The 27,679-nt window shown below is 37.3% G+C and overlaps 1 protein-coding gene across 1 annotated transcript in view; it reads right to left on the reverse strand.

The window, feature by feature from the left end:
* Positions 1-27,679, reverse strand: part of GUCY1A2 (guanylate cyclase 1 soluble subunit alpha 2) — a 516,653-nt gene that overhangs the window by 179,705 nt on the left and 309,269 nt on the right. The window contains exon 5 of the mRNA XM_025266957.3: positions 15,487-15,972. Within this exon, the coding sequence (XP_025122742.1) occupies positions 15,487-15,972 (486 nt within the window). The remainder of the gene's footprint in view (positions 1-15,486; positions 15,973-27,679) is intronic.

The following is a 27,679-nucleotide window of genomic DNA, read 5'->3' on the forward strand; positions in this document are numbered from 1 at the left end:
TCTTGCCACATCTTCTTAGTATCTTCTGCTTCTGTTAGGTCCATACCATTTCTATCCTTTATTGAGCCCATCTTTGCATGAAATGTTCCCTTGGTCTCTAATTCTCTTGAAGAGATTTCTAGTCTTTCCCATTCTATTGTTTTCCTCTATTTCTTTGCACTGATCACTGAGGAAAGGTTTCTTATCTCTCCTTGCTATTCTTTGGAACTTTGCATTCAAAGGAGTATATTTTTCCTTTTCTCCTTTGCTTTTCACTTCTTTTCATTTCATGGCTATATGTAACGCCTCCTCAGACAGCCATCTTGCTTTTTTGCATTTCTTTTTCTTAGGGATGTTCTTGATCCCTGTCTCCTGTGTCTCCACCCATCACCAGAATATTGGATTAAAGATTTACTGAGCATGGCCCCACCCATCAGAAGAAGACCCAGTCTCCCCCTCAGCAGCTTCCCACTAGCTATCTATCTTGTGCATGGCAGTGTATATATGTCAATCCCAATCTCCCAAATTGCCCCACCACCCTTCAACTACTCTCTGAGTTCACATGTCTATTCTCTACATCTTTGTCCCTTTTCGTGCCCTGCAAATAAGTTCATCTGTACCATTTTTCTAAATTAGTTTTAAGATATATTTTAAGTCCAATAGGGCCTAGCACCTTGCTAACATAATAGACATATAGAGAATTATGATTGAGTCAAATTTCATTATAAATGCTTATAGGAAGAGCTAGGTCAATATAGACAATGTGTGAATCACCTTTCCAAGTCACAGTCATTGTTACATGGCTCTAAAACATTCAGTCAATACCGTTCAAGCCTACATAATTTCAAAACAAGAACATATTCAGGTGACCAGGTGATTTGCATGAATGATGAAAGAGAAATGCTTCCAATATTAAGTAGACAAAACTGACCACTTACTTCAAGGTTCCAGCACTGACTCTTGTACATGTCTCACCAGTCTAGGTAATGCTACCACCATCCTTCAACTGCATTATGGCATTAATATCCTTATATTCGACTACTTCCCATCCACCCCTCCCATACTATTGTTGAAGTGATTTCTTTTAAAGCACATCTACCTGGGTCACTCTTGTATTCAAGTCTTCAATGTCTTCACCTTGCTTTTATGACTAAGAACATAAACACTGAAATAGCTAAATTTCAGTAAATACCTATACTTTCTACTTCCTACCTACTTCTATACATTTAGCTTGTCTTGCTGTTCTCTCCCCTTTATGGCCCACTGCCTTATCACAGTGAAGGGACTTTCTTAACTCAATGGAGCTATGAGCAATGCCATGCAAGGCCACCCGAGGCAGACAGGTCATAGTGGAGAGTTCTGACAACTGTGGTTCACTGGAGGAGGAAATGGCAAGCCACTCCGGTATTCTTGCCACCAGAAACCCATGAATGGTATAAAAAAGCAAAAAGGTACAGCAGATACAAAGATACAAAAGACACCAAAAGATACAAAAAGACATCAGCAGATGAGCCACCAGGTTGGAAAGTGTCCAATACGCTACTGGGGAAGAGCAGATGCAATTACTAATAGTCCCAGAAATAATGAAGTGGTGGACAAAAGTGGAAATGATGCTCAGTTGTGGATGTATCTAGCAGTGAAAGTATAATCTGATGCTGTAAAGAACAATACTGCACAGGAACCTGGAATGTTAGGTCCATGAATGTGGTCAAGCAGGAAATGGCAAGAGTGAACATTGGCATCCTAGGAATCAGTGACTAAAATGGATGGGAAGGGGCAAATTTAACTCAGATGACCATTTTATCTACTACTATGGGCAGGAATCCCTTAGAAGAAGTGGAGGAGCCTTCATAGACAACAAAAGAGTCTGAATCCAGTACTTTGGTGCAGTTTTAAAAACGACAGAATGATTTCAGTTCATTTCCAAAGGAAACCACTCAACATCACTGTAATCCAGTCTATGCAGCAACCACTGATGCTGAAGAAACTAAATTTAACCTGTTCTATCTGAAGCTGAAACTCCAGTACTTTGGCTACCTCATGCAAAGAGTTGACTTACTGGAAAAGACTCTGATGCTGGGAGGGATTGGGGGCAGGAGGAGAAGGGGACGACAGAGGATGAGATGGCTGGATGGCATCACTGACTCGATGGACGTGAGTCTGAGTGAACTCCGGGAGTTGGTGATGGACAGGGAGGCCTGGCGTGCTGCGATTCATGGGTTCGTGAAGAGTCGGACATGACTGAGCGACTGAACTGAACTGAACTGAACTGATGAGACCTATAAGACCTTCTAGTGGTGGTGGTAGTTTAGTAACCAAGTCATGTCTGACTCTTGTGACTCCATGGACTATAGCCCATCAGGCTCTTCTGTCCATTGGATTTTCCAGGCTGGAGTGGGTTACCATTTTCTTCTTTTCTTCTCCAGGGGATCTTCCTGACCCAGGGAACCAACCTAGGTCGCCTGCACTGCAGAAGGATACTTTAACGACTGAGCCACCAGGACTTTCTAGAACTAACACCAAAAAAAAAAAAAAAAGAGAGAGAGAGAGATGTCCTTTTCATCATAGAGGATTGGAACGCAAAAGTAGGGGGCAAGTTTGGACTTGGAATACTAATGAAGCAAGCAAAATTAACACAATTTTGCCAAGAGAACACACTAGTCATAGCAAACACCCTCTTCCAACAACACAAGAGATGATTCTACACATGGACATCACCAGATGGTCACTACCAAAATCAGACTGATTATATTCTTTGCAGCCAAAGTTGAGGATACTCTTTACAGTCAGCAAAAACAAGACCTGGAGCTGACTGTGGCTCAGATCATCATTCTCTTTTGGCAAAATTCAGGCTTAAACTAAAGAAAGTGGGGAAAACCACTAGGCCATTCAGGTATGAAGTGAAGTGAAGTGAAGTGAAGACACTCAGTCGTGTCCAACTCTTTGCGATCCCATGGACTGTAGCCTACCATGCTCCTCCATCCATGGGATTTTCCAGGCAAGAATACTGGAGCGGATTGCCATTTCCTTCTCCAGAGTACCTTCTGGACCCAGGGATCGAACCTAGGTCTCCTGCATTGTAGGCAGGCGCTTTACTGTCTGAGCCACAAGGGAAGTTCAGGTATGACCTAAATTAAATCCCTTATGATTATACAGTAGTGACAAATAGCTTCAAGGGATTAGATCTTATAGATAGAGTATCTGAAGAACAATGGATGGAGATTTGTAACATTGTACAGGAAATGGTGACCAAAACCATCCCCAAGAAAAAGAAATGCAACAAGGCAAAAAGGGTTGTCTGAGGAGATCTTACAAATAGTGGCGAGAAAAGAAGAGAAATGAAAAGAGAAGAAAAGGAGAAAAGGAAACAAATACCCATTTATATGCAGAGTTCCAAACAGTAGCAAGGAGAGGTAAGAAAACCTTCTTTAAGTGAACAAGCAAAGAAATAGAAGAAAACAATAGAATGGGAAAGACTAGAGATATCTTCAGAGAAGTAAAGACCAAGGGAACATTTCATGAAAAGATGGGCTCAATAAAGGACAGAAATGGTATGGGCCTAACACAAGCACAAGGGATTAAAAAGAGGTGGCAAGAACACATGGATGAACTATACAAAATGATCTTAATCACTCAGATAGCCACAATGGTGTGATCACTCACCTAGAGCCAGATATCCTGGAGTATGAAATCAAGTGGGCCTTAGGAAGCATTACCACCAACAAAGATAGTGGAAGTGATTGAATTCCAGCTGAGCTATTTAAAATACTAAAAGATGACAGTGTTAAGGTGCTGCAATCAATATGTCAGCAAATTTGGAAAACTCAGCAGTGGCTACAGGTCTGGAAAAGGTCATTTTTCATTCCAATCCTGAAGAAAGGCAATACCAAAGAATGTTCAAGCTACTGCACAACTGCATTCATTTCACATGCTAGCAAAGTCATGCTCAAAATCCTTCAATGTGGCTGTCAACAGAATGTGAACTGAATTCCAGATGTACAAGCTGGATTTAGAAAAGGCAAGAACCAGAGCTCAAATTGCCAAGATCCAATGGATCATAGAAAAAGCAAGGGCATTTCAGAAAATCATCTCCTTCTGTTTCACTGAGTAAACTAAAGCCTTTGACTGTGTGGATCAAAACAAACTGTGGAGAACTCAAAGAGATGGGAATATGAAACCACGTTATCTACCTCCTGAGATCTGTATGCAGGTCAAGAAGCAACAGTTAGAATTGGACATGGAACAACGAACTGGTTCAAAATTGGGAAAGGAGTACGTCAGGCTGTATACTGTCACCCTGCTTATTTAACTTATATACAGAGAACATTATGCCAACTGCCAGGCTGGATGAAGCTCAAGCTGGAGTCTAGATTGCTTGAAGAAATATCAATAACCTCAGATATCCAGATGACATTATCCTAAAGGAGGAAAGTAAGGAGGAACTAAAGAGCCTCTTGCTGAAGGTGAAAAAGGAGAGTGAATCATCTGGCTTAAAACTCAACATTAAAAAAAACTAAGATCATGGCATCCGGTCCCATCACTTCATTGCAAACAGAAGGGGAGAAAGTGGAAGCAATGACAGATTTTATTTTCTTGGTCTCCAAAATCACTGTGGAGAGTGACTGCAGCCATCAAAAGATGCTTTCTCCTTGGAAAGAAAACTATGACAAACCTAGACAGCATATTAAAAATCAGATACATTACTTGTTGACAAAGGTCAAAACTATGGTTTTTCTTGCAGTCATGTACAAATGTGAGAGTTGGACCACAGAGAAGGCTGAGCACCAAAGAATAGATGCTTTTGAACTGTGGTGCTGGAGAAGGCTCTGACGAATCCCTTGGAAAGCTAGGATTTCAAGCAAGCCAATCCTAACAGAAATAAACCCTGAATATTCATTATAAGGACTGATACTGAAGCTGAAGCTCCAATACTTTGTCCACCTGATGTGAAGCTTTGACTATTGGGAAAGACCCTGATGCTGGAAAAGACTGAAGGCAAAAGAAGAAGGTTGCAGCAGAGGATGAGATATTTAGATAGCATCACTACCTCAATGGACATGAATTTGAGAAAATTCCAGGACAGAAGAGCCTGGTGTGCTGTGGTCCATGGGGTCACAAAGATTCAGACACAATTCAGTGACTGAACACCCACAACAAGATGTAATAGTCCACGTAAAATCGTCACAAGATTGTTTTATCGTTCACTTACTGTCTGACAAAAAATGTGACATAAATGGTATTTCTAAAGTCATTATATAACTATATGGTCCATTGGTTGGATAAGTGAAGCAATACTGAGTGACATATGTACTACTTTGATGGTAAAATGAAAATAAAATTGTCCATAAATGGTGTGTGACCAGGAGCACTGTTTAACAACAAAATAATGCAGAATGGAATGCCCTTCTCCAAGCAATATTTCTCTATCTCTGGGATAGTGTAGTTTAAAGATCAGTCCTGGAAAATGACATTTTGTAACCAGGTTTTGGACTTAATCTTCCACACAACAGGAAGAGACTCCTTGGCTATGATTTTAAGAATTTCGGGGTTTTCTGAATAATAATCTAAAAGAGACTTCAGCTTCATATCAACAGAAGCATTGCCATCAAACAACAGTCAGCATATCCTTTGCTGCTTTATGGACTGACATCAACTTTTCCTCCATGATGGCGTAACTTTGGTCTGGCATTTTCTTCCAGTACAACTTGTCTCATCCACATTAAAAACCTGCTTGGACACTGATGTATAGATCAGTCATATGGACTCTGTGGGAGAGGAAGAGGGTGGGGAGATTTGGGAGAATGGCATTGAAACATGTATAATATCATGTATGAAACGAGTCACCAGTCCAGGTTCGATGCACGATACTGGATGCTTGGGGCTGGTGCACTGGGACGACCCAGAGGGAGGGTATGGGGAGGGAGGAGGGAAGAGGGTTCAGGATGGGGAACACAGGTATACCTGTGGCGGATTCATTTCGATATTTGGCAAAACTAATACAATATTGTAAAGTTTAAAAATAAAATAAAATTAAAAAAAAAAACCTGCTTGGGTAAATACACACCTTAATCAATAATTTCTCAAAGCATTTCAAGAATTCCCGAGCAGCCATCATATCTGCACTTTCTTCTTTGCCACTTACTTTTAAATTGTGAAGTTTGGCTCAAGCCTTAAGCCAATAAAACCAGTCATGGCTGGCATTAAAAAATGTTCCCTCTGATTCTTTGCCATGTTTATTCTTCAAGTCTTCATAAAGACTATTAGCTTTCTCTTGAATCAGTATTAAGCTGAGTGGGACTGATTGCTGATGCTGATTCTGCATCTGAGAATTTTCTCCATCTGCTCCATCATTTTTCCATATTTCATTGATATTATTTTCAACATCACTGGCAAAGCAGACTTCACATGTTCCATGATCTTGTTGTTTAGAATCATGCCAATGGTTCAACAATTCATGTTATAAGAATGAGTGATGTCTACCATCTTTCTGCCTCACTTCACTCTCTCAATTATTTCACTTTTGTTTCCATTGTTATTGCTTGGTTCTTCTTAGCAGTACCAGCTATATCACCATTGCTATTACATTTGCTTTTACACTTCCAGATACCTGGGCTTGAAGTAAAGACACTATCCTACTGCACTCTATATACTACTGTCCAGTATAGTTCACAAAAGCACAACCCCTTGTAGAGGATGCATGCTGGTACAATGTATGCCAGACACATGAACTAACTTACACAACTGGACATGTGAACACAAATTCCCACCTTTGAAAGTTCACAATTTGAAGATTCATATGTAGGTGATGTACAGTACCAGTGGACAGCTCCTAGGGAAGAATATACAGTGGGATATGCGTGGAGACTAAACAAAGTATCAGTGGGCTAACAATGAGATCAAAGAGGAGATCAGAAAATACTTCAAGACAAATGGCAATGAAAATACAACTGTAAAAAATCTATGGACTTCAACAAAAGCAGTCCTAAGAGGCAAATTCATAGCAATACATGACTTCTTCAAAAAACAACCTAACCTATAATCCAAAGGATTATGAAAATAACAACTGATATTAATTCAGCAGAAAAAATAATAAAGTTCAGTGAGGAAATAAATAAAATGGAGGAAAAAAAGCAGAAAAAATAAATTAAAAAGTATATAGAATAACAGAAATCACCCAATCAGAAAGCAGAGAGAAAGTTTAAAAAATGGAAGCAGCACATGAGACCTATGGGATAATATAAAGCATGGAATCTATACAAAGTAGGAATCCCAGAAAAAAGAACAAGAAAATGGAATAAAAAATGACCCAAAGTTGGCCATCCCCTATATACCAAAACCAGACATAGATACTACTAAAAAATAAAATATAGCCCAAAATCTTTGATGAATATAGATGAAAAAAGCCTCAATACAACATTAGCAAACCAAATACAATAACACATAAAAAGGATTATACAGCATGATCAAACTGAATTCACTTCAGATCACAAGGATGGCTCAGTTCAGTTCAGTTCAGTCGCTCAGTCATGTCCGACTCTTTGCGACCCCATGAATCGCAGCACGCCAGGCCTCCCTGTCTGTCACCAACTCCCGGAGTTCACTCAGACTCAAGTCCATCGAGTCAGTGATGCCATCCAGCCATCTGATCCTCTGTCATCCCCTTCTCCTCCTGCCCCCAATCCCTCCCAGCATCAGAGTCTTTTCCAATCAGTCAACTCTTCGCATGAGGTGGTCAAAGTACTGGAGTTTCAGCTTTAGCATCATTCCGTCCAAAGAAATCCCAGGGCTGATCTCCTTCAGAATGGACTGGTTGGATCTCCTTGCAGCCCAAGGGACTCTCAAGAGTCTTCTGCAACACCACAGTTCAAAAGCATCAGTTCTTCAGTGCTCAGCTTTCTTCACAGTCCAACTCTCACATCCATACATGACCACAGGAAAAAGCATAGCCTTGACTAGACGGACCTTTGTTGGCAAAGTAAGTCTCTGCTTTTCAATATGCTACAAGGATGGCTAAATATATGCAAATCAATAAATGTAGTACACCACATTAAGAAAAGACAAAAATCAAAAGATCATCTCAATAGGTACAGAAAAAGCATTTGATAAAATTCAGTATCCATTCATGATAAAAATTGTCACCAAAGTGGGTACTGAGGGAACATATCTCAGCATAATAAAAGTTATTTATGACAAACCCACAGCCAACATAATACTCAACACTGAAAAACTAGAAGCCTTCCTGCTATATTCTGGAACAAAACAAGGATACCATTCCCATCACTTCTATTCAACATAGTAGTGGATGTCTTAGCCAGAAGAATCAGACAGGGAAAACAAATAAAAGATATCCAAATGTGAAGGGAAGAGGTAAAATTGTCATTATATGTAGATGACATGATACGCTATATAGAAAACCTGAAAGACTCCACACAAAAATTCTTAGAACTGATAAATAAGTTAATCAATGTAGCATGATACAAGGTTAATATACAGAAATATTTTGCATTTCTTTGCACTACAATGAAATATTGGACTTCCCTGATAGCTCAGTTGGTAAAGAATCCACCTGCAATGTAGGAGACCCCGTTTGGATTCCTGGGTTGGGAAAATAAACGGGAGAAGGGATAGGCTAGACACTCCAGTATTCTTGGGCTTCCCTGGTGGCTCAACTGGTAAAGAACCCACCTGCAATGTGAGAGACATGGGTTTGAACCCTGGGTTGGGAAGATCCCCTGCAGAAGGGAACAGCTACCCACTCCAGTATTCTGGCCTGGAGAATTCCATGGACTGTGTAGTCCATGGGGTTGCAAAGATTCAGACATGACTAAGTGACTTTCACTTTCACAAAGAACATCAGAAAGAGAAAGTAAAAAAAAAAAAAAAAGGCTTAAAATAAGATCAAAAGTAAAATAGAATATCAAGGAGTACACCTGACCAAGGAGGTGAGAAACTGCTATGCTGAGAACTATAAAACATATAAAGGAAACTGAAGGTGATTCAAAGAAACAGAAAGATATCCAATACTCTTGGATTGGAAGATTTAATGTTATTAAAATGGCCATACTACCCAAAGAAATCTATAGATTTAAAGTGTACCCTATCAAATTACCCATGAAACTTTCACAAAAGTAGATGAAATAATCCTAAAATTTATATGTAACCATAAAAGAACCAGGATTACCAAACCAATATTGAGGAAAAGAACAAAGCTGGATGAAAATCCTTCCAGACTCCAGACAATACTACAAAGCCACAGTAATCAAAACAATGTGGTATAAGTACAAAAACAGATGGATCAATGGAACAGACTAGAGAACCTAGAAATAAACCCACTCAATTAGTCTTCAACAGAGGTTAGAAAATATAATGGAGAAAAGACAGACTCTTCAACATGTGGTGTTGGGAAAACTGGGCAGCTACATGTAGATCAGTGAGGTTAGAACATTCTCCCATATTGTATAAAAAATAAATTCAAAATGGTTCAAAATTGTAAATATAAGATATGATACCATAAAACTCCTATAAATGAACATAGGAAAAATGCTCTTTGAGATAAATCATAGCAATATTTTCTCAGATCATTTTTCCGAGACAAAATAAATAGAAACAAAATAAACAAATGAGGCCTAATCAAGAGGCCTTTTTTGTAATAGAGGAAATCATAAACAAAACAAAAAGACAGTCTACAGACTGGGACAAAATATTTGGAAACAATGTGACTGACAAAGTCTTTATTTCCAAATATATATATATAGCTCATAGAACTATAAATATACATATATAAACAAACCAGTTAAAAAAAGCACGGAAGACCTAAATTGATTTCTCCAAAGAAGACATACAGATAACCTCAACATTGCTACTTATTAGAGAAATGCAAATAATTATTAGATAAATGAAATCAAAACTACAATGAGGTTTTATCACCTTTTACCTGTAAAAATGGACATCATCATACAAATAATAAAAGCTGGAGAGAGAGTAGAAAAAAGAAAACCCTGCTACACTGTTGGTGGGAATGTAAATTAGTGCAGCCACTATGGAAAACAGTCTGGAGGTTCCGTCAAAAACTAAAAATAGAGTTATCATATGATTCAGCAATCTCACTCCTGGACATATACCTGGAAAAGATAAGAACTCTAATTCAAAAAGCAATGCACTCCAACAATCAGGAAATGGAAGCTACCTGCTGTCCACCAACAGAGGAGTGGATAAAGAAAATTTGGCTTATATGCACAATGGAATATGATGCCATCAAAAGAATGAAATATTAATACTATCATTTGTAGCAACATGGATGGAACTAGAGACTGTCTTACTGAGTGGGGTGAGTCAAAGATAAATAATATATGATATCATTTATATGTGGAATCTAAAACAATAACAAAAATGAACTTATTTACAAAACAGAAATTGACTCACATACCTGGCTTGGTTGATACATTCCTTTGCTGTGCAAACTATTTTAAGTTTAATCAATTGCTTATTTTTTGCTTTTGTTTCCATTACTCTAGTTGATGGATCTCAAAAAAATATATTGCTGAAATTTATGTCAAACAGTGTTTGATGTTTTTCTCTAGGAGTTTTATAGTATCTTGCCTTACATTTAAGAGCTTAATCCATTTTGAGTTAACTTTTGTGTATGGTGTTAGAGAATATTCTAATTTTATTCTCTTACTGGTAGCTGTCCAGCTTTCCCAGCACCACTTATTAAAGAGACTGTATTTTCTCTGTCATATATCCTTGCCTCCCTTGTCATAGATTCATTGACCAAAACTGTTGGAATTTACTTCTGGGCTCTGTATTCTGTTCTACTGATCGATTGTCTGTTTCTATGCCAGTATCATACTCTTTTGATGACTGTAGCTCTGGAGTATAGTCTGAAGTTAGAAAGCTCAATTCCTCCAGCTCTGTTTTTCTTTCTCAAGATTATTTTGGCACACTGAGGTCTTTTGTATCTCTCGACATGAATTTTAAAATCATTTGTTCCAGTTTTGTAAAAAATGTCATTGGCATTTTGACAGGGATCATTTTAAATCTGTAGATTGCCTGGGATAGTACAGTCATTTTGACAATATTGATTCTTCCAACTCAAGAACATGATATATTTTTCTCTCTATTTCAGTTTCTTTTATCAGTGTTTTTCATCAGTTTTCTGAGTGTGGGCCTTTTACCTCCTTAGACAGATTTATTCCTAGGTATTTTATTCTTTTTGATGCAACCATAAATAGGGTTACTTCTTTAATTTCTCTTTCTGATATTTAACTGTTAGTGTAGAGAAATGTAACAGATTTATGTATATTAACTTTGTATAACTTTATCATATGAATTGATGAGCTCTAGTAGTTTTCTAGTGGCCTCTTTAGAATTTTCTATGTATAGTATCATATCATCTGCAGACAGTAAAAGTTTTACTTCTTTTTCAATTTGGATTCCTTTTATTTCTTTTTCTCATATGACTGTTGTGGCCAGAACTTCCAAAAATGTAAAAGTGGTGAGAGTGGACATCTTTGTCTTGTCTTGACCTTAAAGGAAATACTTCCATATTTTCACCATTGAGTATGATGTATGATGTTAGATCTCGGGTTTTCATATGTGGCTTTTATCATGTTGAGGTATGTCCCCTCCTTGCTAATCTACTGAACAGGAAGAGATATTTTCAGATGATATGACCAATAGGGAGTTAATATCCAACATACATAAACATCTTATAAAACTCAACATAAAAAATATTAGCAACTTGATAAAAATGGATGATCAACGAGCACATGAAAAGATGCTCAGTATTGCTAATCAACAGGCAAATGCAAATCAAAACCACAAGGAGATATCACCTCACAGAGGTCAGAATAGCTATCATTAAAAAGAAAAAATATAAAAGTTGGTGAGGATGCAGGGAATAGGGATCCCTCCTACACTGTTAGTGGGAAAATATTGATAAATTGGTGCAGCCACTCTGCAGGTAAACTGGTACTGCTACTGCTGCTAAGTCACTTCAGTCGTGTCCGACTCTGTGCGACCCCATAGACGGCAGCCCACCAGGCTCCCCTGTCCCTGGGATTCTCCAGGCAAGAACACTGGAGTGGGTTGCCATTTCATTTTCCAATGCATGAAAGTGAAAGTGAAAGGGAATTCGCTCAGTCATGTCTGACTCTTAGCGACCCCATGGACTGCAGCCTACCAGGCTCCTCCGTCCATGGGATTTTCCAGGCAAGAGTACTGGAGTGGGGTGCCATTGTCTTGCAGTAGCCAATTTTGAGGTTTCTCAAAAAACTAAATATAGAATTACCATATGACCTAGGAATTCCACTCCTGGGTATACATTAGAAAGAAACAAAAAGACTAATACAAAAAGATGCTCCCAAAGTTCCTAGGGGCATCATTTATTATTTATAATTGCCAAGGAATGGAAGCAACCTAAAGTGTCCAACAACAGATGAATGGATAAAGAAGATGTGTTTTATGTAGACAATAGAACACTACTCAGTCATAAAAACAATCAAATTTTCCCATTTGCAATAACATGAATGGACTTAGCAGGCATTATTCCTAGTGAAATAAGTCAAGCAGAATAGAAAAATACTGTATGATATCACATATTGAAAATTAAAAATACAACCAATGCTTTAACAGAAAAGGAGACTTTTCATAGATATAAAGATTAAACTAGTGAACTAGTGGTTTATCAATAGGGAGAGTGAAGGGGAGGGGGCAAAATAGGGTTGAGGGTAAAAAAGCGTTTCCTGTGGTATTATATAAAGTCATGTGCATGAAAATTTTGAAAAATTGTAAAGCACTATAGAATTTAAAGAATCTTACATCCAATTTTTTAAAAAAAATTTAAAAACTGGCTCTGGTATCATTTTACCTTAAAATTTATCACTAAAATTCATAAGAAAGTTCAGTTTAAGATAATTTCTGAACCAAAATTGTTTGCTATTTTTTTTTTTTACTTCTGTATTTATTCATTTATTTTGGTAACCTCAGCAGTTATCACATTTCTTGTCTCAAAACCAAACTTATATGTATATTTAAATCAGAGATTTCTATTTTTTACCATAAGATAATATATCTATATTTTTCACACTCATTTAGTTTTACAGACTTAGGGCCACAAAAAATACAACTACTTTAGCTGAAGAAAAAATGAACGTGAGTGAAAGTTGCTCAGTCACATCCGACTCTTTTGTGACCCCATGGGCTATACAGTCCATGGAATTCTTCAGCTGAAGGAAACTAGCATGGCAAACCAATGATTTAGAAGGGAGAGATCGTGGTTGCAGGGCTTGTGCAGTAGTGCACAAAGTCTAGGGAATTCGCTGGCTACCCAGTGATTACTACTGTGTGCTATTACTGCTTCACGAGTTCAATCCCTGGTTGGGGAATTATGATCCTGCAAGTCAGGTGCCCCCCAAAATAAAGAGCATACAAAGTCTGAAGGAAAAATAGTGCTGGAAATTCAGGACAATCTGCTTTCTTTTCTGGCATTGACAATGATAGATTCATATGTCTCCATTTAGCATCAGACATTGGCTACTTCTACCATAAATTACATAAAAATAAAACATAAGAAAGTTAATTTATAAAAACTTTTATTTTATATAATAAAGCAAATCCCTCATACGTATATCACATTGAATGTTTACTACACAGAAGAGGCTTTCTAAAATATTTAACATTGGCTATGTATCATGCATAAGTCACCTCTAGTGGCTAGAGTGGTAAAGAATCTGCCTGCAGTGCAGGAGATCAGGGTTCAATCCGTGGGTTGGGAAGACCTCTTGAAGAGAGGCTTAATGAAACTAGTGAATATCTTTCCCTAAAGGAGATATACCTTAATGAAAACACCCTCTGGACCATAATATGAAACTAAAATGTAAAACAAGTTCTTTTTGAATCTGCTTATGTGAAGATCATACTATGAAGAGAAGTTTAAATGATGTAAAAAAGAAAATAAAAATCACTAGTTCAACTAGTTTGTTTTTACTAAAAGTAATGACTGTCCTTCATATTAAAAAAAAAAGTCATTCACTATGTAATCCATGTACAAGGTAAAGTCACAGTTATTCATTAGATGGATGGAAAGCTGAATCACTCAAAATATTGCTATAATTTTAATAAGAAATTAAAACCATAATTGTTTTAAATTATGACACATGACCCCCAATGTTCATTGCAGCACTATTTACAATAGCCAGAACATGGGAGCAACCTAGATGTCCATCCGCAGATAAATGGAAAAGGAGTTGTGGTATATATATATATATATATATATATACCACATATATATATATATACCACATATATATATATATACCACATATATATATATATACCACATATATATATATATACACAATGGAACATTAGTCAGAAAAAGAAACAAATTTGAGTTGATTCTAGTGAGGTGGATGAAACTAGAGCCTGTTATACAGAGTGAAGTAAGTCAGAAAAATAAAAACAAATATCATATATTAACACATATATATGGCATCTAGAAAAATGGTACTGATGAACCTATTTGCAGGGCAGAAATAGAGACTCTGTAAACATAGAGAACAAACATATGGACACAGTGTGGGAAGGAGAGGGTGAGGCAAATTGAGAGAGCAGCACTGAAATACATATATTACCATATAAAAAACAGATAGCTAATGAGAAGTTGCTGCATAACACAGGGAGCTGAATCTAGTGTTACACTGTGACAACCTAGAGGGATGGATGGAAGGGAGGTGGGAGGGAGATTCAAAGAGGGAGGGAACATATATATACTTATGGCTGATTCATGCTGATATAGGGCAGAAACCAACATAACATTGTAAAGCAATTATCTGCCATTTGAAAATAAAGAAAAAGAAATTAATAAGCAGCTCACCAAGTCAGGCTAACAAACGGTGACCTGCACACATTTTCAAAACTCTTCCATCAAGTAACTTGGAAAATTAACATGCTTCCACTAAAAATCATTGGTTATTTGGACAATAGCTAGAACATTTATATGCATTTTTTTCAGAATGAAAAGGATCTCAATTAATTCTCAATGAAGTAGAAAATACTGATTAACTGTGATTTAGTTAATAATAATGATGATAATACAAAGATAATGCATTGATAATGATAATGCAATGCATGTTTTAACATAAATTGCTGTTCCTTTTAACTACCGATATAAAATTTTTAGTTTATATTATAATCCTAGTCTTTAAGGAAAACTAATTATGTGGTTAAAAGTTGTCTATATTTCAGCAAGCTTATTTTATCTTTTTGATAATAATGAATTTAGAAGATTAGTTCCATAGAATTTTTCCTTTCTGACAAATATATAAATCAACTCATAGCGAAAATTCACTCAAAGATCAGAAATACTTGTATTCTGAATATTTCTAAATGAAAATTATCCATCACTTATTCTTGTTTAAATAGAAAAATATATTGCATGCTTGTAATTTAACGAAGATGATAATTTACCACTAAAAATACTTTATATAAATAACCAAACCTCATTACCTTATAAATATCCAAAAATCCACATTGGTGGTCGAATCTTGTGTACAGTTCATTCAGCATGCTGATGACTTGCATGGGGGTACACTGGGCACATATGGCTGTGAAGCCAACAATGTCTGAAAACAGCATGGTGACATCATCAAACTTTCTGGCCTGCACTTGCTGCCCTTGCCACAACTGCTGGGCTACATCACCAGGGAAAATGGAGTATAGAAGATCCACTGTTTTCTTTTTCTCTTCTTCCAGGGCCTGGTGAGTTCTTTCTAAAGTTGCTTTTAATTTATCCATCCTCTTCTTCAGCCCATCCTGGGCCTTTGCCTGCTCACCAACCAAGATGACATCTCGAGTAGCATCATGGATAGGGATGTCTGAGAGATGTAGCCCTCGTCCCATAAGTTCATCCAACTTGTCCACACATGGAGAACCCAAGAATAAAATGGAATTTGATTCCGAGACATGGATCATTTGTCCTTTAACTTCCATCACCTGCAAAATTAACACGGAATTTTAGTCAGTAGTCTTCACATAGTAGGTTCACAAAAATTAATTTATTATCAGATGGAGAAGAAGACTAAGAAATTAGCCTTACAGACTTTCTCCATATAGGCAAATCTAACTGTGATTTGGGGCCAATGTAAGTTATGATTCTAAACAGAAATATTTGTTACTGTTTCCTACTTGGCCACTTTCTTAAGAGAATGATCAAATGGAAAGAGAGATCAATGAGAATTGAAACAGAAAAACATTTTCATTCAAATGAAATTGTACCCAGGTACATCACGAAACTGGTTCACCAACCAGTTAAAACCTTTCAACCTGCTTAGTAATAATAAAATTTGGATAATTCCACCTGTCAAAATACTAGATTTAATTGTCATTAAAATAAAACTCAGAAAATAAGTCCAGGAGACTAGATGAATCCAAATAATTGTTTAGTCATATGTAAGTCATTTTTTTCATCTGTTGTAGTCCTATGAAAGTATATTGATTCTTGCATTGACTAGATTAGTTGACAATTCATTTGGTCTTAAAAATAAAAATTTAAGCTAGATTTCATTAATAAGTATTAGCAGAAAATGACTACCAGTTAACTAGCATATTCAATGTAAGCTAAAAGTAGCCCCCTCCCCCAAGTCAGGATAATATTAAAGAAACCCAGCTAGTAAGATAAAAAATCTGAATATATAGTAATTTAAACTATCCCTCCTTTCTGTGCTTTTTGGAGAATTTAGAGAATTGATGTTTAATGAAAAACTTCATGAACACTGGCTCATGCTACCTTAGATTAATGCCCTAAGGAACCCTCAGAGGGGATGAACATCAGCAAGAAAGGAAGGGAGTCTCAGGCTATATTTATCCAAATACCCTTACTTGGGTTAAGATAGGATATTTCAGCACATCTCAAGAGGAAGCTAGTTGTCATTACCTGAAGAGAGTGCTAAGTGCTAAATTGCTTCAGTTGTGTCTGACTCTTTGCGACCCCATGGACTGTAGCCTGCCAGGCTCCTCTGTCCTCTGTCCTGGAGTGGGTTGCCATTTCCTCCTCCAGGGGATCTTCCAGACCCAGGGATCAAACCGATGTCTCTTATGTCTCCTGCACTGGCAGGTAGGTTTTTACCACTAGAGCCACCTGGGAACCCCTGAAGAGGACTGCTTACAAATTGACCAACTGAGATTGTGTATCAGTTTTATCTATGTCACATTCTGCAACTACATGGAATGTGCTCAATAAATTTATTTTCTTTTGATCTTCATAGCATGAAGTATAGGTTAGTTGATGAAATTGGAGGCATAGAATAAATATGGGCTAAAACTACAGAGATTTTGTCTTCTAAGCCTGCAAATATTTTACTTTGTTCCACCTGCACCATTTACCAAGATCTAGTCTATATAAGGCGGAGAAGGCAATGGCACCCCACTCCAGTACTCTTGCCTGGAAAATCCATGGACAGAGGAACCTGGTAGGCTGCAGTCCATGGGGTCGCTAAGAGTCAGGAACGACTGAGCGACTTCACTTTCTCTTTTCACTTTCATGCACTGGAGAAGGAAATGGCAACCCACTCCAGTGTTCTTGCCTGGAGAATCTCAGGGACGGGGAAGCCTGGTGGGCTGCCCTCTCTGGGGTCGCACAGAGTCGGACATGACTGAAGCGACTTAGCAGCAGCAGCAGCAGTCTATATAAGGAGAAAATGAACCCTTGCTTCATGTTATAAATTGTATGAAACAAAACATTCACTTTTTATACAAAGTCTGCTAATGTTCAGTATTTCGTCATTTTATATATAATTTATTCATTGAAGTGTTTATTGAGTGTTTTCTGTTTATCAGTGCTGCCCTGGCTGATAACCATAAAAAGATAATACAAGGTTCCCTTTTTAAAAGATATCACACTATGGAAACAAGAGACACAACTATATAGCCCATAGAATAGAATGAAGAAACATTTCAATTCCCTATTTAAGATAGGCTGTCAAAATACTGCAGGCTATGGTTTGAATACAAAGAATGCAATTGTCCTGAAAAGTATTTCCAGATTATTTCATATATGCTGGGTATGCTTTTTTTCTGGGGGGGGGGGGTTGTTAATGATTCATACTCGTTAGACTATTAGAAGTGTAATAAAGAAGATACACAAAATGTACAACCTCATAGCTTGAAAACTAGTATAATAATTTTTTTCTTAAGATTTAAGGTAAAAGCAAACCTCTGATGCTCATATAGTTAGACCTCCATCTGGTCTCTTTCTTCTCACATTTCTTTCTAATCATTTTCTTTTTCTTCTACATCTTGCTTTTTTCTCCCTTCTTCCCTTTGTTCTTTGGACTTACTCTTTTGTTTTCTTTTTCAAACATTCTTTCTTCATTTACTCTTTATCTCTCCTGCTTGCCTGGCTTTCTTTGTCATCACTGGTTACTTCATTTCCTTGTTGGTTCTTCATTTTTGTTTCTCTTTTTTTCCCTAGGTATTAACTTTCACATTTCCTATTATAAATTTACCTTTTTCTTTTCTGCCTTTGCTTCTACCTCTTTTTATTTAAAATATAAATCAGTATATGTATATAGGCATAAAAAATATTATATATTATTTGCTATATGTAAAAAATATGTTTTTCTTTAACTTCCAAAGAAGCGAAATGGAATATATTATATTCCATCTCAAAAAAACCATAAATATATTCCCGATTTATATATGGCATAGTTCATTTTTTTTTGAAATTTATGACAGAATAAAATATTTTTATTTTTATTTTATTAATTAAAACAAATTTCTGACAATGAAATAATTAAAATAAAATATTTAATACTTGGATCACATGTTTTTCTCTTTTAACAATGCCATAGAAAGCTTAAGAAAATATTAAGTATAAGAACTTTACTCAGTTCTAAAGATGGAGTTGAGGTTAAGACAGTTATGGTCTCTGCCCTCATGGAGCTTATATTATAACAGAGGGGATGATATATATATATATATATATTTTTTTTTTTTTTAAAGAAATGGCAGGTTATGGAGGGCTGTGGGACCCTCTTGCGGTAGAACAATTAGATACTTATTTTAAAAAATACTTATGAGTCATCTCTTAAGAGGCAAAGGTTTCCAAGTACATCCCCATATACACGCACTAGCAAAAGAAACAAACAAATTAAAACAAGGCAAACAAACAAAAAGTGAAACCTTGATCTGAACCCCCAACAGGAGCAAAGAGAAACCAGGTTGTCCTAAGAGTCATGTGGAAAGAACACTTTTATTGGAATTCTGAGACTTGGAACATTTGTAAGATTAGAGAGCCTAGTGAGATTCTTGACTTAAAGATTCATCCTCAGAGAGAATTAAAGAGGTCTTTAGTCAACTGGCACCTAAAACTTCCCCATCTTAGGCTCTCAAAACTCTCGATATGATTAACCTCAAGCAATGAACAAAAACAAATAATGAACACAAGATTTAGATGACAAAAACTGAGTGATGGGAATGTCAACTTCAGAATATACAGCAGCTATTTATTTACAAGTAAAGATACAATTTCAGAGAAAGATTAATGACAGAAAGGATATGGACCTAACAGAAGCAGAAGATATTAAGAAGAGGTGGCAAGAATACACAGAAGAACTATCCAAAAAAATCTTAATGACCCAGATAACCACGATGGTGTGATCACCCAGCTAGAGCCAGACATCCTGGAATGTGAAGTCAAGTGGACCTTAGGAAGCATCACTGTGAACAAAGCTAGTGGAGGTGATGGAATTCTAGTTGAGCTATTTCAAATCATAAAAGATGATGCTGTGAAAGTGCTGCACTAAATATGCCAGCAAATTTGGAAAACTCAGCAGTGGACACAGGACTGGAGAAGGTCAGTTTTCATTCCAATCCCAAAGAAAAGCAATGAGTGCCAAAGAATGCTCAAACTACCACACAATTGCACTCATCTCACACACTAGCAAAGTAATGCTCAAAATTCTCCAAGCCAGGTTTCAACAGTACATGAACGATGAACTTCCAGATGTTCAACCTAGATTTAGAAGAGGCAGAGGAACGAGAGATCCAATTGCCAACATCCGCTGGATCATTGAAAAAGCCAGAGAGTTCCAGAAAAACATCTATTTCTGCTTTATTGACTATGCTAAAGCCTTTGACTGTGCGGATCACAACAAACTGTGGAAAATTCTGAAAAAGATGGGAATATCAGACCACCTTACCTGTCTCCTGAGAAATCTGTATGCAGGTCAGGAGGCAACAGTTAGAACTGGACATGGAACAATGGACTGATTCCAAATTGGGAAGGACTATGTCAAGGCTGTATATTGTCACCCTGCTTATTTAACTTATATGCAGAGTATATCATGCAAAATGCCAGGCTGATGAAGCACCAGCTGAAATCAAGATTGCTGGGAGAAATAGCAATAACTTCAGATATGCAGATAACACCATCCTTATGGCAGAAAGCGAAGAGGAACTAAAGAGCCTATTGATGAAAGTGAAAAAGGACAGTGAAAAAGTTGACTTAAAACTCAACATTCAAAAAAATGAAGAGCATGGTATCTGGTCCCATCACTTCATGTAAAATAGATGGGGAAACCATGGAAACAGTGACAGAGTTTATTTTCTTGGACTCCAAAATCACTGCAGATTGTGACTGCAGCCATGAAATTAAAAGACGCTTGTTCCTTTTCAATTAAAAGCAAAGCTATATATCAACATGACTATAGCTTTGCTTTTAATTGAAAAGGAACAAGCGTCTTTTAATTTCATAGCAAAACCAATACAATATTGTAAAGTTAAAAAATTAAATTAAATTAAAAAAATAAAAAATGACAAGCAAAAAAAAAAGAAAATTATTCTCCAGAAAAAAATAAAAATAAAAGCAAAGCTATGACAAACCTAGACAACATATTAAAAAGCAGAGACATTACTTTGCTAAGAAAGGTCCATATAGTCAAAGCTATGGTTTTTCCAGTAGTCATGTATGGATGTTAGTGTTGGGCCATAAAGAAGGCTGTGTGCCCGAGAATTGATGCTTTCGAATCTGTGGTGTTGAGAAGATTCCTGAGAGTCCCTTGGACAACAAAGATATTAAACCACTCAATCCTAAAGGAAATCAGCCTTGAATATTCATTGGAAAGACTGATGCTGGAACTGAAGCTCCAGTACTTTGGCCAGCTGATGCGAAGAGCTAAATGCTGAGAAAGATTGACGGCAGGAGGAGAAGGGGGCAACAGAGGATGAGCTGGCTGAATGGCATCACCGACTGGATACCCATGAGTTTGAGCAAGCTCTGGGAGTTGGTGAAGGATTGGGAAGCCTGGCAAGCTGCAGTCCATGGGGTTGCAGAGTTGAACATGACTGAGTGACTGAACTGAACTGAACAGAGAAAGATTAGCACCAAGAGACTATAAGGAAGGAATAGGCAGTTAAAAACTTAGAACAGGTCATAATGTAAATGATAGTAGTATTTAACTCAAATAATTGTAATGAAATAATTACATACAGGCCTGTTTACCATATTGAGTGTGATATCTGTCACAAATGAGCCTTTGATAAGTATTAGGTGACCTTACTGTGGGTTTTGAAACTACCTCAAGCCTCCTAAACCAGAACCCCTTGTTGTTGAACTCAGAAACTGATTTTTTTTAAAAAATAAGGAGTACATATGATCCTGAAATTTCACTAGACAGGAATTATTGTCTCAAATGTCATCTTACACAATCTAATTGTAAATGAAGTATAAATAAAGAAAATAAGGGATGGAAAGGAAATACAGATTGCATGGAATAACAAACCAAGTTGGTAAAGGGTAAGGACTTGAACCAGACATCTTGAAATACACAGCCACAGTGTAGACTGTCAGAAAGAATATTTGGATAAAACAAAGAGTGAAATATGAAGTTCAGAGATGACTTAAAGCTCGGACAGGAACAAGACCACCAAATTCCCTATGAATATATCAATCAAAGGTAAATCACAAAACTATTTCAACAAATGTTATAGACAGTTTTGTATTAACAAGTTTATACATGACTTTCCTTCATATCTGTGGAAACATTCAAGATGTACAAGGATCCACTACATTTTTTCATTGGCATGGTACTACATTTATGAGAGGAATTATGTAATTTTGTTATCCAATTTGGGTACTTGAGTCTCCCATAAATGTTTGCCAAAGGTCTGCTTGACAAATCCTATTTGTAACCCAATAATATCTCTTAACTGTCCCTTAGTTGGTACAACAAATAACATTTTCAAAATGCTTCCACAGACATTGCTGCATTTTGTCTTCTTGACAGTGTAAGCGGCACACAAAGTTGCTATAATCGAGGTAGCTAAGACCAGGGAAGGTTGAGTGAGTTGCCAGAGATCACACAGTTGAGTTAGAGAGCCTTGAACTGCCTGACCCAGTGTTCTTTTCATACATAAGTAAAGAGCTGAAAGGAGTGAGAGCTTTTGAAATTAAAAATGTGCAGAGTTTAAAGCCTAGTTTCACCACTTGCTGACTGAGTCACCACAGGTGGGTCACACGGCCTCTCAGAGGTCCAGTAGCATCATCTGTAGTGATGTAATGTAATGATGGAATAATGGTAATTTTATAGAACAGCATTAAGATAAAGTTTAAATGAAATAATATATATATAAAAGTTTAGCCTAATACCCACATAAGCATTCACTCAGTTTCTCTGTTATTATTGTTACTGTTATTAATCATTATGAAATAAGATAATGATGATTTGGTTGGTGCCAGAGAGATATTACAAATAGGAAATAATAATAATAATGAATAGGAAATATAATAAATAGGAAATAAACAATAATAATGCATCTCTAAAAAAATCTCTAATATGATGTTAGAGAAATCATAGTTATATTTTATGAAGCTATATTACATAGGCATCATTTACAAATTATTTTCAGTAACAGTGAAAAGCTATAAACAACTTTCATGTTTATAAATGCATTTCTACTTAAATGATTTATGATCTATCAGTTAAGAAAAAAGTTTCACAAACCATACAAAATGCTACAATAATTAAAATATCACAATGCAGGTTGACTTTGAATTGGCAAAATGTCTCAGACATGCATTATCAGAATTTGTCTTGTAAACTTCCCCTTGAACATGGACAATGTATAAGAATTGTCAAGACAATTGTCAAGACAATAACATTTAGCTGAAGAAACATGCCCTGGAGGCTGCCTATTATAGTGAAAAATGTAATAGCTATTGGAATATGGCAAGGGAAGTATTCCAAGATGAGTAAAGGAAAATTCAAATCCCCAGAGAGAAAGAAGAGCATAGCATATTTAGGGCATTTATGAAGGACCAGTATGATTACACGGAGAAGGCAATGGCACCCCACTCCAGTACTTTTGCCTGGAAAATTGCATGGGCGGAAGAGCCTGGGAGGCTGCACTCCATGGGGTCGCTAAGAGTTGGACACGACTGAGCGACATCACTTTCACTTTTCACTTTCATGCATGGGAGAAGGAAATGGCAACCCACTCTAGTATTCTTACCTGGAGAATCCCAGGGACGGTGGAGCCTGGTGGGTAGAGGCTGCCATCTATGGGGTTGCACAGAGTCGGACACAACTGAAGCAACTTAGCAGCAGCAGCAGCAGCAGTATGATTACAACAGAGAGCAAAGGGGCAATGACCAGGGTCTAGTGAGGTCAAGGCCGTACAACTGAGTTATAATTGGAATGTGAACCTACTCCTTATAATTCTCCAGTCCTCCCTACTCTTTCCTCTATTATCATGAGAGCCACATGTCAACAATGTGGGAAGCAGAAGAAGGAGCCTGGTTTCTAAAGTCTCTTTTGCAACAAGACTGCTCAAAAGACACCTAACCTGTCCCAGATCTATGATGTGAACAAGAAATATATTTTTACATAGTTAATGGACAGGGATTTGAAGATTCTTGTAGCAGTTAGCATTATTAATCTTGACTAATATACCAGGTCCTGGTAAAAGATCAGTTTCAGCCATCTCCATCACACATTTGCAATGTGGTCTAGACTTACACCTAATTCATGCTAGGATCTTGGTGAAAAGAATCCACCATGATTCTTTCCCATTCAATCCAATTACAGTCACCATCATTCTAATTAATACCATTCCCATTTACAATTCTATAAGACCAGTAAATTAAGGATTGGTCCTAAGATTAATACATAGTTGAATCTTTAAGTGTGAATCTAAAGCTTTGCTTAAAGGACTGGTTGGTTTTATGCTTATCCAACTTGAATCATCATGAATTATAACTTCATACATTTTTTTATACTGTTGAAGCTAAATTACATGTGCATCTTAGATTCCAGTAATGTGATATCAAAACTTTTTAAGTATATTATAAGTCATTTTTAAGTATACTGTAAACTATTTGAATGCCTTCTTAGATACAAATGTTCACAAACGCTGTAGAAGTTAATACATTCATTTGGGGGGATATTAAGGAGATATTCCTCCCCAAACTGAAAATCTTCAGTGTAAGTTATTTATTCCTTTTTTGATGTTTATTTTTAAATATACCTGATTTAATTATATCAGGTATTAATTATATTGAATATATAATATATACTCATATATGTTAATTATATAATCATGATGGCATGATCACTGACCTAGAGCCAGACATCCTGGAATGTGAAGTCAAGTGGGCCTTAGAAAGCATCACTACAAACAAAGCTAGTGGAGGTGATGGAATTCCAGTTGAGCTATTTCAAATCCTGAAAGATGATGCTGTGAAAGTGCTGCACTAAATATGCTAGCAAATTTGGAAACTCAGCAGTGGCCACAGGACTGGAAAAGGTCAGTTTTCATCCCAATCCCAAAGAAAGGCAATGCCAAAGAATGCTCAAACTACTGCACAATTGCACTCATCTCACATGCTAGTAAAGTAATGCTGAAAATTCTCCAAGCCAGGCTTCAGCTATACATGAACCGTGAACTTCCAGATGTTCAAGCTGGTTTTAGAAAAGGCAGAGGAACCAGAGATCAAATTGCCAACATCCGCTGGATCATCGAAAAAGCAAGAGAGTTCCAGAAAAACATCTATTTCTGCTTTATTGACTATGCCAAAGCCTTTGACTGTGTGGATCACAATAAACTGTGGAAAATTCTGAAAGAGATGGGAATACCAGACCACCTGATCTGCCTCTTGAGAAACCTATATGCAGGTCAGGAAGCAACAGTTAGAACTGGACATGGAACAACAGACTGGTTCCAAATAGGAAAAGGAGTACGTCAAGGCTGCATACTGTCACCCTGCTTATTTAACTTCTATGCAGAGTACATCATGAGAAATGCTGGGCTGGAAGAAGCACAAGCTGGAATCAAGATTGCTGGGAGAAATATCAATAACCTCAGATATGCAGATGACACCACCCTTATGGCAGAAAGTGAAGAGGAACTAAAAAGCCTCTTGATGAAAGTGAAAGTGGATAGTGAAAAAGTTGGCTTAAAGCTCAACATTCAGAAAACAAAGATCATGGCATCCGGTCCCACCACTTCATGGGAAATAGATGGGGAAACAGTGGAAACAGTGTCAGACTTTATTTTTTGGGGCTCCAAAATCCCTGCAGATGGTGACTGCAGCCATGAAATTAAAAGACGCTCACTCCTTGGAAGGAAAGTTATGACCAACCTAGATAGTATATTGAAAAGCAGAGATGTTATTTTGCCAACAAAGGTCCATCTAGTCAAGGCTATGGGTTTTCCTTTGGTCATGTATGGATGTGAAAGTTGGACTGTGAAGAAAGCTGAGCGCCGAAGAATTGATGCTTTTGAACTGTGTTGTTGGAGAAAACTCTCGAGCGTCCCTTGGACTGCAAGGAGATCCAACCAGTCCATTCTGAAGGAGATCAGCCCTGGGTGTTCTTTGGAAGGAATGATGCTAAAGCTGAAACTCCAGTACTTTGACCACCTCATGCGAAAAGTTGACTCATTGGAAAAGACTCTGATGTTGGGAAGGATTGGGGGCAGGAGAAAAGGGGACGACAGAGGATGAGATGGTTGGATGGCATCACCGACTCGATGGATGTGAGTTTGAGTGAACTCCAGGAGTTGGTGATGGACAGGGAGGCCTGGCATGCTGCGATTCACGGGGTCACAATGAGTTGGACACGACTGAGCAACTGAACTGAACTGAACTGAACCCAGCTTTTTTAAGTGTAAGAATGGAAACTGAAAAAAGTTAAGTGATGTGTTCAAGGTCTGTAGCTAAGGAAAGAGAGATGGGACTACAACGTGGGTGTTCTCATCTTAGGTTGTATACCCTACATATTTTCCTACATATTTCACTCTCACAATAAAAGGGACTTCTAAAAATTGTAATGAGTACTTGTGTATTGGAAACCTTCAGGAAATTCTTCTATATCAGACTTAAGAATCTCTGCACTGTTATATAATATTTGCTTGAATGTTTTCCCGCTCTTCAGAAATAAATGGCATGACCAAACGGACTCCACACTTTTAAAATGGAAATAGTAATTAAATCTACCTAATAATATTGTTATTAAAATACACATTGTAAATGTTTACAAAGTACTCAAAATAGTCAACAATATATAATAAACAAGTATATGTTTAATTAAAACTGCCTGACTTGCAGTTGCTATAAGTACTTTTAGAATTCTATAACTAATCATCTACTATTGTCCTACAGACAATTTAAGCTTTGATTACAACGAATAGAGGCTGTATTAGTTTTCTAGGGATGCTATAATAAATTAACACAGAATGAGTGGTTTGAACAACAGAGGTTTATTGTCTTAGCTCTGGAAACTAGAAGCCCAGGATCAAAGTGTTGGTGGGGCCAGGGCCTTCCCTCTCCCCTCCTTTTGGCTGTGGCAGCATAAGGATAACATTCACATGGTGCTCTCTCTATGTACATGTCTGTCTCTGTGAACAAATTTTCACATTTTATAAGGACATTAGTCAGAAAGTGGCCAAGGTGGTAGAGTAGAAAGACCCTAGTTCATCTCTTCTCATGAGCACACCAAAATTACTATTATCTTCAAAACAATCATCAGTTAAAATGATTGCAAGCTGTGAGAAAAAGTCTTTTAAAACTAAAGACATAAAGAAAAAACCACAATGCGATGACTAGGAGGGGTGGACTTGAAACATAATCAAATGCCATACCCCCAGGTGGGTGACACACAAGTTGGAGAAGGATTATAAGTTCTGAGCCCCACATCAGACACCCCTGGACAATAGGTCCTGCACCAGGAGGATGATTCCCAAGAGCATTTGGCTTTGAATTCCAGTGGAGTTTAATTTTGAGAGTCCCAAAGGACTGGGAGAAATAGACTTCACTCTTAAAAGATATATACAAAATTTCACACATACTGGGACTTTGGGCCAAAGCAATAATTTAATAGGAGCCTGGGCCAGATAGAGCTTCTGAACTTGGAATGTCTTCCAGAGAAATGGTAGGGGAGGCTGTGGCTCACACAGGGGACATTAGACACTGGTGGAAACCATATTTGGGAACTTGCTACTACAAAACACTTCTACTGGTGGCTGCCGTTGTGACTCATTAGGGCCCCAACCTGGCCGCGCTGAAAAACCACAGGGACACAGTCCAGTCCCACTCACCAACAGAAAGGTTCCTAAAGACTTCCTGACCCCATAGCTACCTCTAGACATGCCCCTAGACATGGCCCTGACCACCAGAGGCTCAAGACCAAGTCCCACCCACCAGTGG

This window comes from Bubalus bubalis, chromosome 16 (assembly GCF_019923935.1).
Source record: "Bubalus bubalis isolate 160015118507 breed Murrah chromosome 16, NDDB_SH_1, whole genome shotgun sequence".
NCBI classification, from domain to species: domain Eukaryota; kingdom Metazoa; phylum Chordata; class Mammalia; order Artiodactyla; family Bovidae; genus Bubalus; species Bubalus bubalis.